General features: G+C 32.6%; 1 protein-coding gene and 1 pseudogene across 3 annotated transcripts in view; one reads left to right on the forward strand and one right to left on the reverse strand.

The window, feature by feature from the left end:
* Positions 1-13,991, forward strand: part of LOC103095557 (RING finger and CHY zinc finger domain-containing protein 1-like) — a 95,820-nt pseudogene extending 81,829 nt beyond the window's left edge.
* Positions 1-22,150, reverse strand: part of ATRNL1 (attractin like 1) — a 1,148,868-nt gene that overhangs the window by 394,677 nt on the left and 732,041 nt on the right. The window contains exon 27 of one of the 3 annotated variants that reach the window (XM_056803697.1): positions 16,428-17,125. The exons of the other annotated variants lie outside the window; for them this stretch is intronic. Coding sequence (XP_056659675.1) covers positions 16,979-17,125 — 147 coding nt within the window. The 3' untranslated portion in view covers positions 16,428-16,978. Of the gene's footprint in view, positions 1-16,427; positions 17,126-22,150 lie in introns of those variants that run through there. 3 annotated transcript variants of the gene reach the window in all.

Raw genomic sequence — 22,150 nt, forward strand, 5'->3', positions numbered from 1 at the left:
GGGGCATGGGGGGGGGGGGGATGGGATCAGGTAAAATGAGTTAAGTTTCTCAGAGCTAATGAGTCTAGAAGAATGTCTGGATTCATTTCAGGCAAGGTGAGTAATAAAAATAGTAGAAAGGGCAAACACACTAGGTGTTTAGATCTGGCTGAATGTATCTCAATATTTCTACATTTATTTAGTTATTTATTTATTTTAAAAATTCTTTTCTAAAATTTAGAATATTTTTCAATGGTTACATGATTCATAACCTCCCTCCCCCACTCTTTCTTCCCCTCTCCCAAAGCTGACAAGCAGTTCCACTGGGTTATACATGAATCATTGGTCAAAATCTATTTCCATGTTATTCATATTTGCAGTAAAGTGATCTTTTAACATAAAAATCTTAATCATATCCCTATCAAACTATGTGATCAATCATATGCTTTTCTTCTGCATTTCTGTTCCTACTCTTCTTTCTCTGGATATAGATACCATTCATTCTCATAAATTATTCTGGATTGTCCTGGCTCAATGCATTGCTCTTAATAGAAAAGTCTATTACATTCAATTGTGCCATAATATATCAGTCTCTGTGTATAATGTTCTCCTGGTTCTGCTCCTTTTCCTCTGTATCAATTCCTGGAGGTATTTCCAATTCACATGGATTTCCTCCAATTAATTATTCCTTTCAGCAAAATAATATTCCATCACCATCAGAAACCACAATTTATTCAACCATTACCCAATCAATGGTCACCCCCTCATTTTCCAATTTTTTTGCCACCACAAAGAGTGAGTCCGTAAATATTTTTGGACAAGTATTTTTCCTTATTATTTCTTTGGTGTACAAACACAGCAGTGGTATGGCAGATGTTTCTGCATTTAAAACATGAGAGTTTTTTCCCCCTCATCATAAAGGTCTCAATTCACTTTGAGTGGAATAAAACTCATTTGACTCATTAGGTGCTAAGGTCAATGGGAAAACCAACCCAAGAGTCCTGGCTGGGATGCTGGTGCTTCCACCATGAGAGTTAACATTGACATGGAGAATTCAAATGTGTAAAAGTTGAAAATTTTCAGTCTTTTACTATCCTCTCAATATAATCTAGCATTCCTCAAAAAATAGAAATGAAATACTTGGAATTTGAGGTCCAAAATCTAGTTTTGTCTTTTACTCTAATACTCCAGTGTATTGGTGTTCAAACCAGTTGGGTACTCTTAATTATGACAAAGAATGCAACCTTCTCTAATTTGCTTATTCTGTGTAATTCTTGTTCATACTCTCCCTAAATTCACCACCTAAAGTCTATGGCTGGCTGTTAGCTATATCTTTCTATGTTACTGGGCTATCTTTTTTTTTTCTGATCATAAGATTCCCTAATTAAAACCTTTACACTGTATTATTTATGTAGTAATTCCTTCATTCATAAAATATTTTAGCCTGTTCGGGCTGAGCAAGTATCCATACATGGTCCCATTAGTAACTTCCACATTTAATTATTCAGAGATAGTAATATTTAATGACTCGTGGCTAAACTATGACATTAAAACTTCACTTCAGGAAATTCTTACCTATTATACCAAAAAATAGAAAACAATCAAGGCATAATGTAAGTAAAATAATAAGAATTTATTATAACTATAACAATGATTTCAAATAGTACTACTCATATATAAAGAATCTAAGGCTGAGCAGTTGATTAGCAAATGGCTATATGTACTAGCTATTAAGTTTCAAGAAAAGAATTTGAATCCATATTTTTCTGACTGCAAATGAACTAATCTTTACATCAAGTACAACTCCTGACAGAATTAATTCTCTTTAAAATATCCCTGACAAGAAGTCAGTCAACTTTTTTCTTGAACATCTTTAATGAGAGGACCTTCAGTATTTCATTCATCTTGGTTATAGTTTCATTAGAAAATTTTCCTTACATGACTTAATTTTGGCTCTTTGCAGTTTATACTCCTTAATGCTAGTACTTTGAATTTTGGGGGTCAACCATAACAAATCTAATCTCTCTTCTTTGTGACATTCCATCAACTACTTGAAGATAGTTATAGCACAAATATTTGAAGACAGCTACATCATGGAGTATACTCATTCAAGTATTCTTTTTTGTAAATTAAGTATCCTCTATTGCTTCAAGTAATATTTGTATGGAAGGAACTTAAGGTACTTCGTTATTTTGGCTACCCTCTTCTCGACACTTTATAACCTATTACTGTCTTTCAAAAATGGTTTGCCCAAAATGAAATGATATTGTAGAGGTGGACTAGGGCAAGATAGTGTAAGGATTAAAAATGAAAGGGTTGGACTAAATATATGAGTGTGGTTGCCAGAAAATTATTACTCAAGTCAGAATTACTTTATAGCAATTTATTTATAAAATAGAAAGAGTGAAAATAAGGAAATCAGAGAGAGATAGTTACTCCAGCAGTCTGGACCGCTAATACCAGAGGCCTTATATAATTGTTAGCCACATGTATCTCTTTTACACTTACTAGATTGATTTTAATAACCTAGTTTTAATCATTTATTTTCAAATCTCTCTTATTAATACAATTTTCTATTAGTACAGAAAAGGCCCATCAAAGTTCTTTTAATTTTTACTCAAATATTTTTCATTATGTTTCCTCCCTCTGGTTCCTGGATTATTTTCTATATTGATGTTTCATGTTAGTATACAAAATAATTTTGAAAGTGCTTAGAATTATTAACTAAATATTACTATATGAAAAAAATTCCTATGTTCCTTGTATGATTTTCACGAACCAAGGAATCCCAATGGAAGTTTTCTTGAGTTTTTGTTTCAGAAAAAAAATTGTCCTTGATATTGTGGAGGTGGACTAGGGTAAGGTAGAATGGAATCCACATCTTTGATAATGAATGCAAAGTGTATTTTACTGCAGGCTAACATGTTAGAATTCTTGGTTGTCATATTTGCCTTTTACTGGATATACACTGATCTTTTGTCTTGCTTTATTTATTGAGCAAGAGTCTAAACATGAGTTTCATCACAACATATCTCAGTGATACATTTGAAATTAAATGTAAATTAATTCCTCTTATTCCCATTGTTTGCTGCCAAAACTTTGGGCAAACAAATCATTTCTAAAGATTATTTTAGCTTATAATCCTATGGGACTAAAATTACTATTACTAAACATTAATTCCATTAATGCTGTTAAATTATATAATGAGTTTCAGTATCTCTGAAAACAAAATGTCAAACAAACCCTGTTAATAAAGGTCTCATAATATTTCTTATAATAATCATATATGTAAACATTACATATATTTAGGTCAGAATATATGTAATATTTATATGGTCAATATGTAGGCATATGTATATGCACATATACAAACTATATCATGCTGGCTGGTAGCATAGTGCAGTGTAGAAGTATCAAATATTCTTGAGTTTGGCTTGAACCAGATTAGAATGTAACTGTGAAATATTCAACAAGATAAAAAATAAAATTATTGTTGTTCAGTTATGCCTAATTCTTTGTGACCTGAATTGTGGTTTTTCTTGGCAAAGATATTGAAGAAGATTACCATTTTTTCCTCCAACTGAGGTTGAGTTAAGTGTCTTGCATAGGGTCACACAATTAAAAAGTGACTGAGGCTGCATTTGAACTCAGGTCTTCCTAACTCCACGTCCATCCACTGCAATACATAGCTGCTCTTGGGAAAAGAATACAGTAGAACATAATGCTAATGTATAGCTTTCTAAGTCAATATATAGCCCACAGAGATCCTTATGTAGAGTTTAGTGGCCACAAATCTATTTAAATTTTATATGCCTGCTGTGGTGTAAAGCAGACTGATCTTGGAATCAGGAAGAGTTGGATTTAGTTCTTGTATCTGACAACTATTAATTGTTGGAGCATGGGAAGTCACTTAAATTCCATGTTCCAGCTGACTCTTAGAGTACAAATTAGAGATTAGTCATCTATCTCAATTGGTAACGGAAGTTTCCATACCAATTATTTTTTTCCACTGACCAAATCACAAACTTGAACCCAAACAACAACTAAAAGAATATGCAAAAAAATAGGATCAAATATATGTTGAAGACTAATATGAAGAAAGGTTCTAGGTGGCCTGTTTAACAAAGCTGATCAAGAACAGATAGACTACCTGTCTAGCACACTGGAGAACACAGGATTAAAGCTGTAGGAGAAGACACTAGAATCACCTTTCAGACAAAGATGGAAAAGGTGAATGTGGAAATGGAAATATGACCAACAATGAAACATCTGCATATGGATGTGAAAAAAATATATATATAATTTTTAGTAATAATTCTTAGAAACTAATTCTAAAGAAAGTCTTAGTTAAATTTACATTATAAACATTGCAGGTCACAATTAAAATATAACTGCAACACAGTGGTAGGAAGCAATTCTTCTTTCAGATCACAATGCTGAAATATTAAAGAAAACAATCTACTTTCCTAGCAGACAGCATGTTTCAACTTCTGTAATACTATATAATTTTAAATTTCTATAATACACCTTGGAACAATGGCAGGTTTGTGAAAACATTATTTCACTGAACATCTGGTTATTTCATTACTAGAAATCAAGTCAAAAAAATTATATCAATTCTGTTTCTCCTCTGTGACTTGGGAGAATGTAACACTGAATCACTTGAAGTTACCAAGGGAAGAAAAATCCCTCTTCCTCTGTGTCACTGAAACTTTTCATTCACAAATTTGTATCTAAAATTACTCAGATGAAACTAGTGGCCTATATTTTTTAATGAATGAATATTATAACTTGCTCTAAAACTATAAGACAGCGTAAAATATGTCAAAACATAGTTATCATAGCTCCAAATATATACTTAAATGAATATTTGGCAAAACAAATAGTTGTTACTGTTACCACCCTTTTCAGTTCATTATCTAGGTACATGCAGATGTCTGGAGAGAGGAGGAAGGGTAAGATCAGAAAAAGTTTGGTAGTCTAAGTTTACTGAAGTATAAAATTTGTCAATGGAAGCAATATGATAGGACAGGTAGTTGGTCCTGAGTATAGGTGATGAAGTGCCTCAATGTAGGCTGATTTGTTTGTATTTTATTTATTATGCAGTAAAACGATAATGGAAATTTTTAGTCAAGGGAATAATTAAATCAGGACTGTGTAATAAGATGATTATTTTGGTAAATGTGTAAAGAATTAACTGAAGATGTACATGATGAGAACCAAGAAGATGAAATAGTCTAGAAAAGAAGGAATACAATTATAGGATGGTAGCAATGGAAACAGACAGGATGTGTGAGGGAATAAATTTAGGAAATACTGTGGAGATAAAATTGTCCAGTCTTGACAATTGAATGGATGTTGAGAGAATGAAGGATAAGAATAAAATCAACAATAATTCTGTGGTTATAAGGCTGGATAACTGAGAGTATAATGATAAAAAAAATTCTGTTTGTTTTAGAAGTTGAAGAAAAAACAACTGGAAATATAGTCAATGCCCCTTAGTTGGGGAATGGTCAAACATGTGGTATATAAATATTGTTGTTATTGATCCTTTGTTTTCAAAGAAGTCAATTGTCATCACATTATCACAGGGTTTGACTTGTACATGAATTGGATTTCAGTGAGGCAGAGTTGCTCAGAGTAGTCAGACTCTCTCTCTTCCAGTCACTGAAGTGCATGCAGTGGCAAGAAAAAGTCAGGACAATTGAAAATGGCTTAACATATAGCAGAAGACCTTGTGCATTTGAGGTCTATCCAGGCTCAAAGAACTGTGCAGAACCTGCTTAGCCACCTTCATGGCTGCTGAGACAAACTGCTCATTCCTCCAGGAAAAGTCTTCACATGCCTGGGGTTGACATTCTTATGACTTACCTGATTTAATTCATCAGCCCAAACCTACTGGGGTGTGGCTACTGAGCATGCTTCGCTAATTGGAGTCACAGTTGAGAGATGGGTGTGGAAGATAGACAACAAAAGAATGGATGAGTAGCCCTGAAAATGGCTTAGCACCCACCCATATTGTGCTGATCCTCTCTGTTAGCACCCACTGATAGATAGATAGATAGATAGATAGATAGATAGATAGATAGATAGATAGATAGATAGATAGATAGATAGAACCATGCTACAAAAATCTCTGAACATAATAATACCTAGAAGAATGGGAAGACACAGATGCAAAATGAAGTAAGCAGAATCAGGAAAACAATATATACAAAGTGAGGGCAATAACAACAAAAATAACAAAAGTTAAGGCTTGGTATCTTGTCTTCTCTGCAGAGGCAGATTATTGTAGTACTCTAGACCTCTGAATATAATGTCAGACTTTTTTCTGTCCAGATGATGGCTATTTTGCTGATTAGAGATTTTTCCCCTTTCTTTACATTCTTTGTTAAAAGGGCTAGCTCTCTGATAAGAGGTAAAGAACAGAATATGATAGGAAATATAAATGAAATAAAAATTAAAATCATAAATAAAACATTTTTAAAAGAGGCAATATGGTATAGTAGAGAAAATTCTGTTTTTGGAGTCAGAAGGTCAGGATTCAAATAATATTTCAATATAAGAACCTGAGTAAATTGGTTAATGTCTCATATGCAATATCTTTAGGAAAATGAGAAAATATGTGCAGCACTGGCCTGATAGGGTTATTGTTAGCATTTTTTTTTTGGTAAGCAAAGCTCTAAGTTCTTAATCAATTCCCCTTAGGCCTTCTACCCCACCATGGGTATTCAATCAGTAGCCAAGACTTGTTACCTCAACAACAACTCAAATTCATCCCCAGGTTAAGCTCCTGATCATATCCCTCAGGGACTTCCTAATTGGTCTCCCTTCATCTAGTATCTCCTCTTTTCAATACATCCTTCACATAACTGCCAAATATATATTCCTAAAGTACTCTATGTCATTCCTGTCCAGAAAGCATCAGTTGCTGCCTCTTGCTTCTCAGATAAAATATTAATTTCATTTCTTGGTATTTTTATAGTAAGCTAATTTTATTGACTGATGAAAATCTGCCTTTTTTCCTTCTCTCCTTCTACCAGCTTAAAAAAGTAAAAAACATGACCTTTGTAACAAAAATGAATAATCAAACAAAACAGATTCCCACTATTGCCATTTCTAGAAAATATGCCTCTCAATCTGTCCCTCAAGTCCTTTTCTTTGCTAGTAGGTAAATAGAGTGTTTCATCATTAGTCCTCTGGAATCGATTTGTCATTGTATTGATCAGATTTCCAAAAGTCTTTCACTATCTTTATAATATTGTTATTGTAAAAATTGTCCTCTTAGGTCTACTCACTTCACTCTGTGATTAGTGGGTATAAGTCTCAGATTTTACTGAAATTATCTCTTTAATCAAATCTTAGTGAATAACAGAATTATGTCATATTCATATATTATAAGTTATTCCTCAATAAATAGGCACCTACTTAGTTTCCAGTGCTTTGTCATCACAAAAAAAGGCTGATATAAATATTTTGGTATATACATAAGCTCTTTTTCACCCTTTCTTTGATTTCTTTGGGTTATAGACCTAGTGGTATTGTTGGGTCAAAAAGTAGATACAAAATTTAGTATTAGTAAGGTGACTATAGAAATGAATCGCAAAGATTATACATTGTGATTAGCCATCATATTATCCACCTAAACTAGATTTATACCAGGATTTAAAGGCTAGCTCAATAGTTGGAAAACTATAAATATAAATCAGCTTTTAATAAGAAGAACCACAAAAACATATAATTTCAATAAATGCCAAAAAAAAGTTTTTGACAAAACACATGCAGTACTATTAAAATACCAGAAAGAAGATAAATTAATGAAGCTTTTCTTCATATAAGTACTATCTACCTGAAATCAAGAACCAGAATTATTTGTAATCAAGAAAAATGAGGATTTTTCAACAAGATCAGGAGTACAGCAAGGATTCTATTATTACAATTACTATTCAAGATTGTGTTAGAAATGATAGCTATAGCAATAAGAAAAGAAAAAGAAACTGAGGATATAAATATAGACAAAGAGGAAACAGACTATCAGTTTTGCAAATGGTACAAAAGAGAACATAGAGAACCCTAGAGAATCATCTAAAAACTAATTCAAACAATTAACAGTTTCAATAAGGTTGAAGGATATAAAATGTATATGTATATATATATATATATATTCTATTATCAACAAAAATCAGCAGGAAAAAATAGAAAAAGGAAATACATTTAAAAGCTACCAAAAATGTAAAACACTTGGGAATCTACCTGCCAAGACACATATAGGAGCCATATTAACACAATTACAAAAGTCTCTTCATACAAATAAAAGCATTTAAATTATTGGAAAATATTCATTGTTTATGTGTAGGTCAACCCAATAATAAAATGGCAATACTATCTAAATTATATTGATTCAGTGAAATATTAAACTACCAAAATATTATTTTATATAATTTACAATATTATAATTAAAATCACTTGGAAAAATAAGAAATCAAAAACAGAAAGTAAATTAATGAAAAAAAAGAGAGGAAGGTCTTAGTCTCAGATCTCAAACTATATTACAAAGCAGTAATCATTAAAAGAATTTTATGCTATTTAGAACATATGCTGATCAGTGAAACAAATGTTATATAATATATAGAAACAAATGAACACATTAACTCCCTATTTCATAAACCCAAAGGTCAAAGATATTTGAGCAAGAACTCGTTATTCAACAAAACCTTGTGGGAACTAGAGAATACTCTGGCAGGTGATGCATGATAATGCAAAGCATGTATCCATATTATTCATTTTTATAAGTGAATAATATTATAAAACCTAAACTTCAAGTCATATACCCAAACAAGTGATAAATCATTTGTTTTCATCTGCATTTATACTTCAACTATTCTTACTCTGGAGGTGGATAGCATTCTTTTTCATAAGTGCCTCAAAATTGTCCTGAGTCATTGTATTGCGATTAGTAATAAAGTCTATAATATTTGATCATTCCACAGTTTCATTTACTGTGCATAACATTCTCCTGGTTCTGTTTATTTCACTCTGTATCAGTTCATATAGGTCTTTCTAATTCTTTCTGAGATCATCCCTTTTATCATTCCTTATAGCACAATAACCATCCTATACCACAATTTGTTCATCTATTCCCCAACAGAGGTACATGCTTTTAGTTTCCAATTCTTTGCCACCACAAAAAGGACAGCTATAAATATTTTTAAACAAACAGGTTTTTCCATTTTTTTCCTCTCTATGGAATACAGAACTTGTAGTGATATTACTGGAACAAAAGATTTACATTCTTTTATAGCCCTTTGGGCATAACTCCAAATTGCTCTCCAGAATGTTTAGGACAATTCACAACTCCATCAACAATGCATTAGTGTCCCAATTTTACCACATTCCCTCCATTTTATTATTTTCCTTTACCAGCATATTGACCAATCTTATAGCAGTTATTTCAGAGTTGTTTTAATTTTCATTTCTTTAATCAAGAGGGATTGATAACATTTTATATGATTATTGATAGCTTTGATTTCTTCATCAGAAAACTGCCTATTCAAATTCTTTGACTATCAATTGGAGAATAACTTGGATCCTTATAAATTTGACTTCACTCTTTGTATATTTGAGAAATTATACCTTTATCAGAGAAATTTGTTACAAAAATATTTTTCCCAGTTGGTTGCATTCATTTTGTTTGTATAAAACCTTCTTAATTTAATATAACCAAAATTATTCTCTTTACATCTTATAATCTTCTCTATCTCTTGTTTAGTCATAAATTCGACCCTTCTCCATATATCTGAAAGGCAAACTATTCTATGTTCCCCTAATTTGCTTATAATGTCATTCTTTATGTTTAAATCATATATGCATTCTGAACTTACCTTTGTATAGGGCAGTGATGTGAACTTGTGGCCTTGGTGCCAAAAATGGCGCTCTCTGTGGGCTTGTGGGCCACCCTCTCCACTCTCCCACAGAATTAATTACTAGAAAGGCAGAGGGACTCAAGTGGAGCTGCTCCTTTCCTCCTCTCCACTGAGCCTGACAACAGTTTTTCATATCACCTGCTCCTCTGCACAGCAGCCCAATAGGAGCACAAGGAGGTAAGGTGGGTGGCTCACAAGTGGTAGAACTGGAAGGGAGTAAAGAGTTTGGCCCATTCCCCTCCCCCTCTCCATATGCACCTCTTCTCATCCACCCCTCTGCCCAGCAGCTCAATGGAAGTACTTCTTCCTTCCCCTGTCTGGGGTAAGGGAGGGATGGGGTACAGCATTCAGTCTCTTGTGAGGGTCTAGGAGATGAGGGCATGGCCCAGCACTCTGTCTCTAAAAGGTTTGCCATCACTGGCCTAGGTGTGAGATATTGATTTAAATCTAATTTTTGTCATATTGCTTTCAAATTTTCCCGGTAGTTTTTGCCAAATAGTGAGTTTTTATCCCAAAATCTGGGATCTTTGGATTTATCAAACACTAGATTGTTGTGATCATTTACCTTTAATCCATTCTATTGATCCACCTTTCTATTGGTTAGCCAGTACCAGATTGTTTTGATAATTACTGCTTTACAGTAGAGTTTAAGATCTGGTACCACTAGGCCACCATCCTTCACATTCTTTTTTTTTTTTTCATGAGTTCCCTTGATATTCTTGACCTTTTGTTCTTCCCAGTGAATTTTATTATTATTTTTTCTAATTCTATAAAATAGGTGTTTTTTTTGGTAGTTTGATTGGTATGACACTAAAAAAGTAAATTAATTTAGGTAGGATTGTCATTTCCATTAACTCTTTTAGGGGCTTAGCTCTCCATATAATTGCTTGCTTTCCTTTCTTCCAAACTCTCAACTTTAGCTAAAGTCTTCATTATCCTTAAAAGCTTGACAAAATTTAATATAAATTCAAAAGAAAGATTTTTTGCTGTAACAAGTTGGACTTGTCTTGACTTTAAAATAGACTGTCATGTTTTTTTTTTTTTCTTTAAGGCTATACAAGCAAGGTTTTCTCAAGAAACTGTTGAACAGATTTGTCTTTAAATCAAAGGGACGCCTAAATTCACAACAGTTATGTTAATTTCAAAAGAATCTTGTCAAAAACCCTCCAAGGTTCCAATATCAGAAGGCATTTATATTTTTAGCAAATTTGATTAAATCAGTCATGCCTTGTATTTGCTTTAAAACAATCTTTTTTTCTATGTAGAGAAAATATACTATATAGACTTTTCAGTTTTCCCTTATGTGTATATCCCTACTGAATGTTCTAAAACTGGTAGGTTTAGAACTGTTCTTAATAACAAGAATTCAAAGTAAAAAAATCACCCCAAAATGAAGGATTAAAATATATTACAACCATTTAAATTTTCATGGTCTATAATCAGGGCAAACAGTTACTTTAGCAATTTACATGTTACTGATACAATGTTTATTTCTTATCTGTTACAGTCTAATGACATCCAATAAATAAAATATATGAAATAAAACTCTCACCCTGCTAACAGCAGCAGTATAAAAATCATCTCAAATTTTTTCTTCCTACAAGATAAAATTCAAATATCTCTCAATAAGCACAGAATGCTCCTTTCAATTCACTGTAATTAAGAATTGCACATTGGAAACAAAATTATTTTGTGCAGTCTCTTATTAAATCTCTTCTTTATGTTATTCGGTTTATATTAGTCTGCTTATTTAACAACTCAATCTCATGGACAATTAAACAATACCCACAGAGGTATACAAATGTCCAACCCAATCAGTTCCACCTTATTAAACCCTTCTTTCATTGTTTGGTTGGATCATGAAGTATACAGTTAAACAGTCCTTTGAAAAGAGTTCCACTGTTTTTACTGACCAATAAGGGGAAGGTCCACTAGATTTGGGGATTTGTTCTTTGAAAATATAAAATATTCTTTTTTATTATTGAAACATTGAAATTTTCCTTGTCCAATAATTTTCATAAAAACAAAATGTTGGTGAAAACATTGTAGTACCATTTTGATATCTACCAAAACTTATCATCAGAGAGAAAGGAATCTGCTGAGCCTTTTAAAAGAAGAATATTAAGCCAGATTTACAAGAATTTGTCATATAGTTATAATACTTATCACCAGTTGAATCACTAATAAAATAAACTTCTTTGAAATAACAATAATCAAGAGAACTTTTTATTAGCCTTTCCCTTCAAAATTCCTAGTGTTGCTCAAATGCTGAAATGTCTATCTCTGATCTCACCTACTTGAAATTTCCTTCCAACTATCTATCTATCTGTCTGTCTGTCTATCTATCTATCTATCTAATAACTAAGCTATATTCATTCATCCAGTGTGACTCTTCTCCATATTCTCCATAAATTTACAAGCTGTCTACTCAATTTCTTAGGTGCCTTGGCCTCCTCATCATCTCAGAAGAGGATTAGTAAAACACTGTTTTCCACCTATTTCCACCTTTTTTACATGTGAGGACTATTTTCCTTCCTAGCTTGTAGCATCGTGCTTTAGACATAGAAGGTATTTAATAAACATGTGTTAATTGAACTTAATAGAAATAGTATAATTCAGACATATTGATAAACAATTATTTTACATTTATTCTAATTTCAAGATCTCTTTACTATTTAATACTTGTCATTCTCTGTCTTAAATCAGAAGACTAACCAGGAAGTCATTGAAAAAATTAGTGACTGTGAGTCACCTATAAAATCAATTTCTCAAATACTTATTAAGGGCCTGCTATGTGCAAAGTACTATAGTACCTTTAGGAGAATTTAAAGAGAAATAAATAGACTTCCTGAGGAGCTTACAGGCTAATAGAAGAAATTGTTTACCCAAATATCTGTAACAAAATAGAATACAGCAAGTGGAACAAGGGCATACAAAGTGATATGAGAGGGAAAGTTATGTTCAAATGATGATATAAAGTTTTCTTCTACTTCTCAGAATTGGAATTTGAGTTGGCTTGGGCCAAATCTGGGATCATACACTTAGTAGTTGTGTGATCCTGGACAAGTCACTGAATTGCCTACCTCATAATCCTTTGTAAAATAGAGATAATGATAGTTTCCACCTCTCAGTTATTGTAAGGATTAAAATAAGATATCTGTAAAGTGCTTTGAAAACCTTAAAATGCTATATGTGTTCTCTCTCTGTCTCTGTCTGTCTGTCCCTCATTTCTTTAGTATACCAAAGTGTATTCCAGGAATAATAAACAAAATAAACAAAGGGACAGAAATGAATTGTGTTAGATACATTGAGTAGTCCACTTCTATGCAAAGGCAATACAAACACTAAGAAATGAGCTCCATAATTTCAAATTATTTAACTTCTTGAAACTGGGCTTCCATCTTAATCACTGAATTAAAATAGTACTTTAGAGCAGAGTGCATACAAAATGGATGGCTGTAGCTTTCTTTTAATTAATTAATTAATGTGTAGATGTCCACATGACAGGACATGAGCAACTACCCTACAAATCTGTGAAGAATGTAGCACTGTATTTGAAGTATGTTATTGCAATATATGCCAGTATTTGACAAAGATGAGAACCAACACCAATGCGGGAAGTGTGAAATTTGTAGGGCTTTTCCAAAGGAAGACATTTTTCACCCTTTAAAATGTAACTTAAGCCTAACCTTTTCTCTCTAAGGATACCATAAATGCACTGAGAATGTCTCTAGGCAGAGTTGTTCCACATGTTTAGAGGACATTCACACAGACTGGGTAGTTGTTCATGTCTTGCCATGTGTATATCTTCTACCTAGAATATGTTGTGAAAAAATATTAAAAGGAGGCTACAGATGTCCATTATGTAAGCACTCTACTCTAGATATAACTCACTATTGGCAACAGTTAAATAATAGAGTTCTACAAAGTCCAATGGCAACAGAATATCAGAATATGACTATGGAAATTTTCTGCAATGATTGCTGGGTTCACTCTACAGTTCAGATCTACATGTTAGGAATGGAATGCAAGCATTGAATAAATACTGCCCAACACTGAGGATATGGAATTTCTTTAGAACAAAAGTGACGTGAGCCTACATAGGACTGCATCAGGAAACAAAATTGTTTCTAATAAGAGATAAACCTTGGTATCCTGTTGCTATGATATCACAAACATAACTATGATGTTTGTGATCATATAACATAAACCACCATTAGAGGGACTTAATGATCAGTCTCAATAGATTTGTCATAATTTTTATCGTTGTGCAAAAACTGGAGTTCTTCCATTAAGCAGAAATTCCTTTAAAGTTATTTGGACCCAAATGACATTTTGTTTTGAAATTGATGTACATAAGAATGTAAAATTCTTTTGAACTTCCCTGGAAGTTCTCATTGGTGGATATTTCAAAAGAAGACAGTGAATTCATTTTTTTCATGTTAGGAGAGATAGATCTTTGCCTAAATAAGGAAAATGATCAAGATACTCTTTTACCAACCATGGAAATTAGGCTGGCCTTCCTTACTTTCAAATGGATCAAACAAGCCTGAGCAGCCATACCTTCAAATGCCTTTAATCCTATCAAGAGCTTAAAGGGCAGAAGGTCCCAAACCAGTTTGGAGTAACCTGAGTTATTTAGAAGCAGGTGGATTCAACCTAACTATGGAAGGCTAAGGAGAAAATGATTTCGCATAGCAAAATACTAATAAATACTACAATTCAATACTAATTTTCCTAAACTTCAACAAATATCTGTTAAATGCCTATGTTTTATAATGTACTATGCTTGACACTTAGAAAACAAAGAAAAAGTAAAACTTTTTTAAAAAATCTTCCAATCATCAGAGTTTAAATTATATGGGAAAGAATTAATTTTTTTAAATGGTCACACTTTAATGGAATGATGCCTATGGATAAAAAGTAGGGACAAGGAAACAATATAACAATTGCCTATATTGACTATAATAATGTAAATGAAGAGACAATACTAAAACAATTGAATTCAGATAAAACACAATGATCAATGCTATTTCTGAGTAATTAATATTAAAATAATTCCCTTATTCTCTGATCAGAAAAGTTGAACCAAAAATTATACCAGTTATATATTTGGTGTAACATAGACTCCAAACTTACTCTCCCATATTTCTATTTGCACAGGTAGGCTGGATCCTCAGAGAATAGCTATATTTTTTCAGTCCTAGGAATAGCCCTGAAGAGCTGTAGAGTAGTTTTCTTACTATCATTCACTAACTCCCACTGATTTATTCATTTACTGATTATTGTTATATATGCCAACAAAGTACTCATGTGCTTTATTAATGACATTTGGTACAAAACAGTACTACCTTCTCAAAAAGATTATGCGCTATACTCTCCCATAAGTACATAGATTGTTCAAGGGGAAATGGGCACAATAGAGAACATATGTAAAAAAGGGAAATATATAGCTCCAGGATAGTACTTTTTTTCTTTTTATGGAAATCTCATGATGCTCCCCTTAGGTATCATATAGCTTTCTTCTGGGTATCTTGTATAGTTATTAAATTTGACTTCTCATTTTTCCTTTGCTCCTGAAGCAGGCATTGTCATAAGCATTGAGATTCTCATGATAATGCTAGGGTGCCCTTGGAAAGACCAAAATCATCTGACATTTTGAAGTTCACAGGATCATCCATTGTTTAAGAGCAGTGAGGAGACAGTAGTTCTCTTCCCCTCCCAGATAATTCCCTTTCAAGGACATGAGTGAAGCAGTTTGCTTAAGGTTTGATTTCTAAACTTTCTTGTAGTTTATTACATTACATCTAAAGGTTTTTAGTAAATTCAAATGTACTGACCACTTTTTGTGAAAAGTTTAATGACTTTGATGAATTAACTCAATCTGATTATGGTAGTTTCTTTAAATGGGGTGAAGAGATATTGATTCAATGGTCTCTCAACCCTTACATTTGAATGGGACTTGCTCCATTAGTCAAGTTGTCTGTCTAAAATGGCTAAACAATTATTCAGGGATTGTATTATGGGGTTATGAGAAAAGTTTAGAAAATGATTTTTGTGTCAAAACAAATTGCTAATACTTTTATATACATATATATATTTTAATTTGCCCAGACTTTACTTTTGTATTTATTTCATTATTCATATAATCATACACATATGTGACTTAAGAAGTGTTGGAGATATCTTCAATACCTAAAAGACCACTGGTAGGTTTTCCTTTTGGTGTGGATGATGATGACTTTCCTAATTTTTCTAATTCTGTGATTTTAATTTTGTTAAGAGCCACTTTATTATAATAACTAATATTCACTTTAGGAGACAGGTAAGGAAGCATTGTTCCCTTGTTTCAATTGAGAAATGATGAAACATGGGTGTAGAATGTTATATGTGTTGTCAGACAGTCTGTGTGTCTGATGTTCTTGCTAAATTCTTTCTCTTTTGCTATGAGGAAGGTTTCTTTGAGTAAGGGACTTTTGTCAAGTGACACCGATGTAAAAATAATAAACAAACAAAAAAAAGAAAACAGTTGTAAAATATGTATTGGATATAAATTATTCTACATTCCAGAATGGCAAATAGAAACAATACAGGTACCCAAATCCTTTTATTTTCATTAAAAGAACTTGGGCACTAACTCCATCACTTAATAGCTGTGTGACCTTAGATAAATTTTTCTGATCCACTAGACTTCTATTTCCCCATCTAGAAAATGAGAGATTTCTACTAAATGAAAACTTCCTAATGATTAGAAATATTTTTTGATTTTGTTTATTTAGAATATTTTCCCATGGTTATATGATTCATGATCCCTACACATGCACACACACCCTTCCCTCCTCCATTCAGGAACTGAAAAGCAATTACATTGGTTTATACATCTAGCATTGTTTAAAACCTATTTCCATGTTATTCATATTTTCAGTAGACTGATCTTTTAATATCCAAACCCAAATTATATCCCCATTGCACTACATGAATGATCATATGGTTTTCTTCTGCCTTTTTGTTCCCATAGTTCTTTCTCTGTATGTGGATAGGGTTCTTTCTCAGAAGTTCCTCTGGATTGTTCTGGGTCATTGCATTGCCACTGGTAGAAAAGTCTGTTTGTATGGCATTTGATTGTGCCATAATATATCAGTCTCTGTGTACAATGTTCTCCTGGTTCTGCTCCTTTCACTCTGCATCAATTCCTGGAGGTCTTTCCAGTTCACAGGGAATTCCTAGAAATCATCATTCCTTTCAGCACAATAGTATTCAATCACAATCAGATACCACAATTTGTTCAAGCATCCCCCAATTGATGGATACCCACTTATTTTCCAATTTGTTGCCACCACAAAAAGCATGACTATGAATATTTTTGTATCTCCTTTTCCCTATTATTTCTTTTGGGGTACAAACCCAGCAGTAGTATGGCTGGGTCAAAGGTCAGGTAGTCTTTAAAAGCCCTTTGGCATACTTCCAAAGTGCACTCCAGAATGCTTGACCAATTCACAACTCCACCAGCAGTGTATTAGTGTCCCAATTTTGCTACATCACCCCCAACATTAATTATTTTCCTTTACTGTCATATTGGCCAATCTGCTAGGTGTGAGGTGGTACTTCAGAGTGGTTTTAATTTGCATTTCTCTAATAGGGAAGGATTAGAACACTTTTTCATGTGCTTATTGATAGTTTTGATTTCATCTTGTGAAAACTGCCTATTCATTCCCCTTGATCATTTGTCAATTGGGGAATGGCTTGATTTATTTTTTTTTATAAATTTGACTTACTTCCTTATATATTTGGGAAATTGAACCTTTGTCAAAGGGTTTTGTTATAAAAATGTTCTTCCAATTTGTTGCTTTTCTTCTAGTTTAGGTTGCACTGGTTTTGTTTGTACAATCTTTTTAATTTGATATAATCAAAATCATTCATTTTACATTTTATAATGTTCTCTTTTATTTGTTGGTCTTAAATTCCTTCCTTTCCCACAGATCTGACAGGTATACTATTCTATGTTCACCTAACTTACTTATGATTTTACTTTTTATATTTAAGTCAATTACTCATTTTGAATTTATCTTGGTATAGGGTGTAAGATGCTGATCTACACATAATTTTTCCTATACTGTTTTTCAATTTTCCCAGGAGTTTTTGTCAAATAATGAGTTCTTGTCCCGAAAGCTGGTATCTTTGTGTTTGTCAAACACAAGTTTGCTGAGGTCATTTACCCCTAGTCTATTCCATTGATCTACCCTTCTATCTCTTAGCCAGTACCATATTGTTTTGATGACCACTTCTGTATAGTACATTTTAACATCTGGTACTACTAGGCCCCCATCCTTCACATTTTTCCATATTTCCTTTGATATTCTTGATCTCTTGTTCTTCCAGATGAACTTTATTATAATTTGTTTTCTAATTCTATAAAAAAGTTTTTTGGTGATTTGATAGATATGGCACTGAATAAATAGATTAATTTGGGTAGGATTGTCATTTTTATTATGTTAGCTTATCCTATTCAGGAGCAATTCATGTTTTTCCAGTTATTTAGATCTAGTTTTAATTGTGTGAAAACTGTTTGGTGTTTGTATCCGTATAATTCCTGTGCTTGTCTTGGTATATAAATGCCTAAATATTTCATATTGTCTAGAGTGATTTTAAATGGAATTTCTCCTTTTTAACTCCTGCTGCTGTTTTGTTGGAAAATTCATTTACTAATTCATATATTGATATGCTAATGATTTACATGGGTTTTATCTTGTACCCTGCAACTTTACTAAAGTTGTTAATTATTTCCACTAGTCTATTAGTTGATTTTCTAGGATTCTTTAAGTATACCATCATATCATCTGCAAAGAGTGATAGTTTAGTTTCCTCATTTCCTACTTTAATGCCTTCAATTTCTTTTTCTTCTCTAATTGCTACCATTAGAATTTCTAGAACAATAATAAATAATAGAGGTGATAATGGGCATCCTTGCTTCACTCCTGATGTTATTGGGAAGGCTTCTAACATGTCCCCTTGTAGATAATACTTGTGGTTTTAAAGATATACTGTTTATTATTTTGAATAATGGCCCTTCCTTTCCTTGGCCTTTCTGGAAGCATCAGACTCCAGAAAAGGCCCATCATCTTGAGACCCCTTTCCCCTGGCAGGGGCCTTTGAATTCCTTTCTGGCTCAGAGGAATATGGAGCTCTTCACTCTCTCTCTCCTGTCTCTCTCTCTGTCTCTCTCTCTCTCTGTCTCTCTCTCTCTCTCTCTCTCTCTCTCTCTCTCTCTCTCTCTCTCTCTCTCAGACTCTCTCTCACACACACACACACACACACACCTTTTTTTCTTTTTCTCTCTTCCTTAATATTTTCCCTGTATTATAAAATAAACTACCATAAATTCCATTCTGACTTTAGTAATTCATTTTTGGGATTTAGTAATTAAATCACTGGCGACCAATTAAATATATTCAGTCCAACTATAAATTTAACAAGATAATCCTTGTGATAACATGCTGCAGTCTTTTTGCTAGTATTTTATTTAAGATTTTTGCATCTATGTTCATGAAGGTGATTGGTCTATAGTTTTCTTTCTCTGTTTTTGGTCAATCTGGCTTTGGAATCAATACCATATTTGTGTCATAAAAAGAATTTGGTAGGACTCCTTTGCTTATTTTGTCAAATAATTTGTATAGTATTAGAATTATATATATTATATATAAAAACATTTAAAGAATTCTTTAAATGTTTTATACAATTCACTTGTGAATCCATCTGGCCCTGTGGATTTTTTCTTAGGAAGTTCCTTGATGGCTTGTTCAATTTCTTTTTCTAAGATGGAATTATTTAAGTATTCTATTTGTCTTTTGTTAATTTAGGCAATTTATATTTTTGTAAATATTCATCCATTTCCCCTAAATATTCATATTTATTGCCATATAATTGAGCAAAGTAATTCTTAATTTACCTTAATTTCCTCTTTATGAGAGGTGAGATCAGCCTTTGCATCTTTGATACTGTTAATTTGATTCTCTTCTTTCATTTTTATTAAATTTTACTTTTATTTTTATTAAATAGTACTTTATCTTTTTTATTGTTTTTTTCAAAGTACCAGCTCCTAGTCTTATTTATATGTTCAATAGTTCTTTTACTTTTATTAATTTCTCTTTTGATTTTTAGGATTTCCAATTTAGTTTTTATCTGGGGATTTTTAATTGATTTTGTTGCTATAGGCACTCATATAAATTTCCCCCTGAGTACTGCTTTGTCTATATACCATAGATTTTGGTATGATATCTTCTCATTGCAATTCTTTTTAATGAAGTCCATAAATGTTTCTATGATTTCTTTTCTGACTCACCAGTTTTGAAGAATTAAATTATTTAGCTTCCAGTTAATTTGAAATTTGCCTTTCCGTGGTCCATTGTTAATTATAATTTTTATCATATTATGATCTGAAAAATTGTATTCATTATTTCTGCTTTTCTGAATTTGGTTGCAATATTTTTATACCCTAGTACATGGTCAATCTTTGTATATGTGCCAGGAACTGACTGCTAAGAAGAAGGTGTATTCCTTTTTATTCTTATTCAGTTTTCTCTAGTTATCTATTAACTCTAATTTTTCTAGCATTTCATTCACTTCTCTTACTTATTTCTTATTTATTTTATGGTTCAATTTATCTTGCTCTGAAAGGGGAAGGTTGAGATCCTCCACTTATATGGTTTTACTATCCATTTCCTCCTTGATCTGCTTTAATTTTTCCTTTAGAAATCTAGATGTTATGTCATTTGGTGCATAAATCTTTAGTAATCATATTACTTCATTGTTTATATTACCCTTTAACGTAATGTAATTTCCTTCCTTATCTCTTTTAATCAGATCAATTTCTACTTTAGCTTTGTCTGGTATCTTGATTGCTACTCCTGTTTTGTTTTGTTTTGTTTTTTACTTTACATGACACATAATTTCTGCTTCTGTCTCTTACCTTGAATCTGTGTGTATCACCTTGCCTCAAATGTGTTTCTTATAAATGGCATAAAGCAGTATTCTGGTTCTTAATCCACTTCCATTTAAGGATGAGGTGATCACATTCAGCATTATGATTACTAACTGGGTATTGCCCTCCAACATATTATTCCTTTTAAATCATGCTCTGTTCCCTTTCTCTCTGTTCCTCCCCACCAGTGTTTTGTCATCCTCCACTTCACTTCCCTCTAATTACTACCCTCTTCCCTTGTCTTATTCTCCTCATACTTCTCTGTGAAGTAAGATAGAATTCTATACCCCAGTGAGTATACTTGTTTTACCCTCTCTGAGCCCTTTATGATGAGAGTAGAGTATAAGCATTGCCCTTTGCCACCCTAATCCTCCCCTCTCTATAATGATTTTTCACATCTCTTTATGTTATATAATTTACCACCATTGTATCTCTCCCTTCCCTTTTCTCTTGGTGCAACCCTCTCAATCCTTGATTGATTTTTTAATATATCATTCATATGCATACATGTTATATATACATATATAGTATTCCATAACATATTTACATATACATCATATCATCATAATTAGCTTACTTCTCCACCCTCTTTCTGAGTGAATTCCTTCTATCTTCTCTACTACTAAGAGTAATTTTTGAGAATTATAGAAATTTTCTTTCCAGACATATAAACATTTTGACCTTAATGAATCCTTTACATTTTCTCTTTCTTATTTACCTTTTTGGGTTTCTCTTGTGACTTGTATTCGGACTTACATTTTTTTTGTTTAGATCTAGCTAATTCCTCAGGAATCCTTGGAAATTTTCTGCCTTATTGAATGTCCATTTTTTCCCCTAAAAGAATATACTCAGTCTTGCTGGATAGGTTACTCTGGGTTGTAAACACAAATCTTTCACCTTCCTGAATATCATACCCCATGCCTTTAATCCTTCAATGTAGTTGCTGCTCAGTCCTGTGTGATCCTGATTTTAACTCCATGGCATTTGCATGGTTTCCTTCTGGCTGCTTACAGTATTTTCTCCTTGACTTGTTGGATCTTGAATTTAGATATTATATTTCTGGAAGTTGTTATTTGAGGACTTCTTTCTGGACGTGATCTGTGAATTCTTTCAATTTCCATATTATTTTCTCGTTTGAGGATCTCTGGGCAGTTATCTTTGATAATTTCTTTATAATATGATATCCAAGGTTTTTATTTTTCTTAATTGTGGCTTCCAGGTAGACCAATAATTCTCAAATTGTCTTTACTAGATCAATTTTCCAGGTCAG

This window comes from Monodelphis domestica, chromosome 1 (genome assembly GCF_027887165.1).
Source record: "Monodelphis domestica isolate mMonDom1 chromosome 1, mMonDom1.pri, whole genome shotgun sequence".
NCBI classification, from domain to species: domain Eukaryota; kingdom Metazoa; phylum Chordata; class Mammalia; order Didelphimorphia; family Didelphidae; genus Monodelphis; species Monodelphis domestica.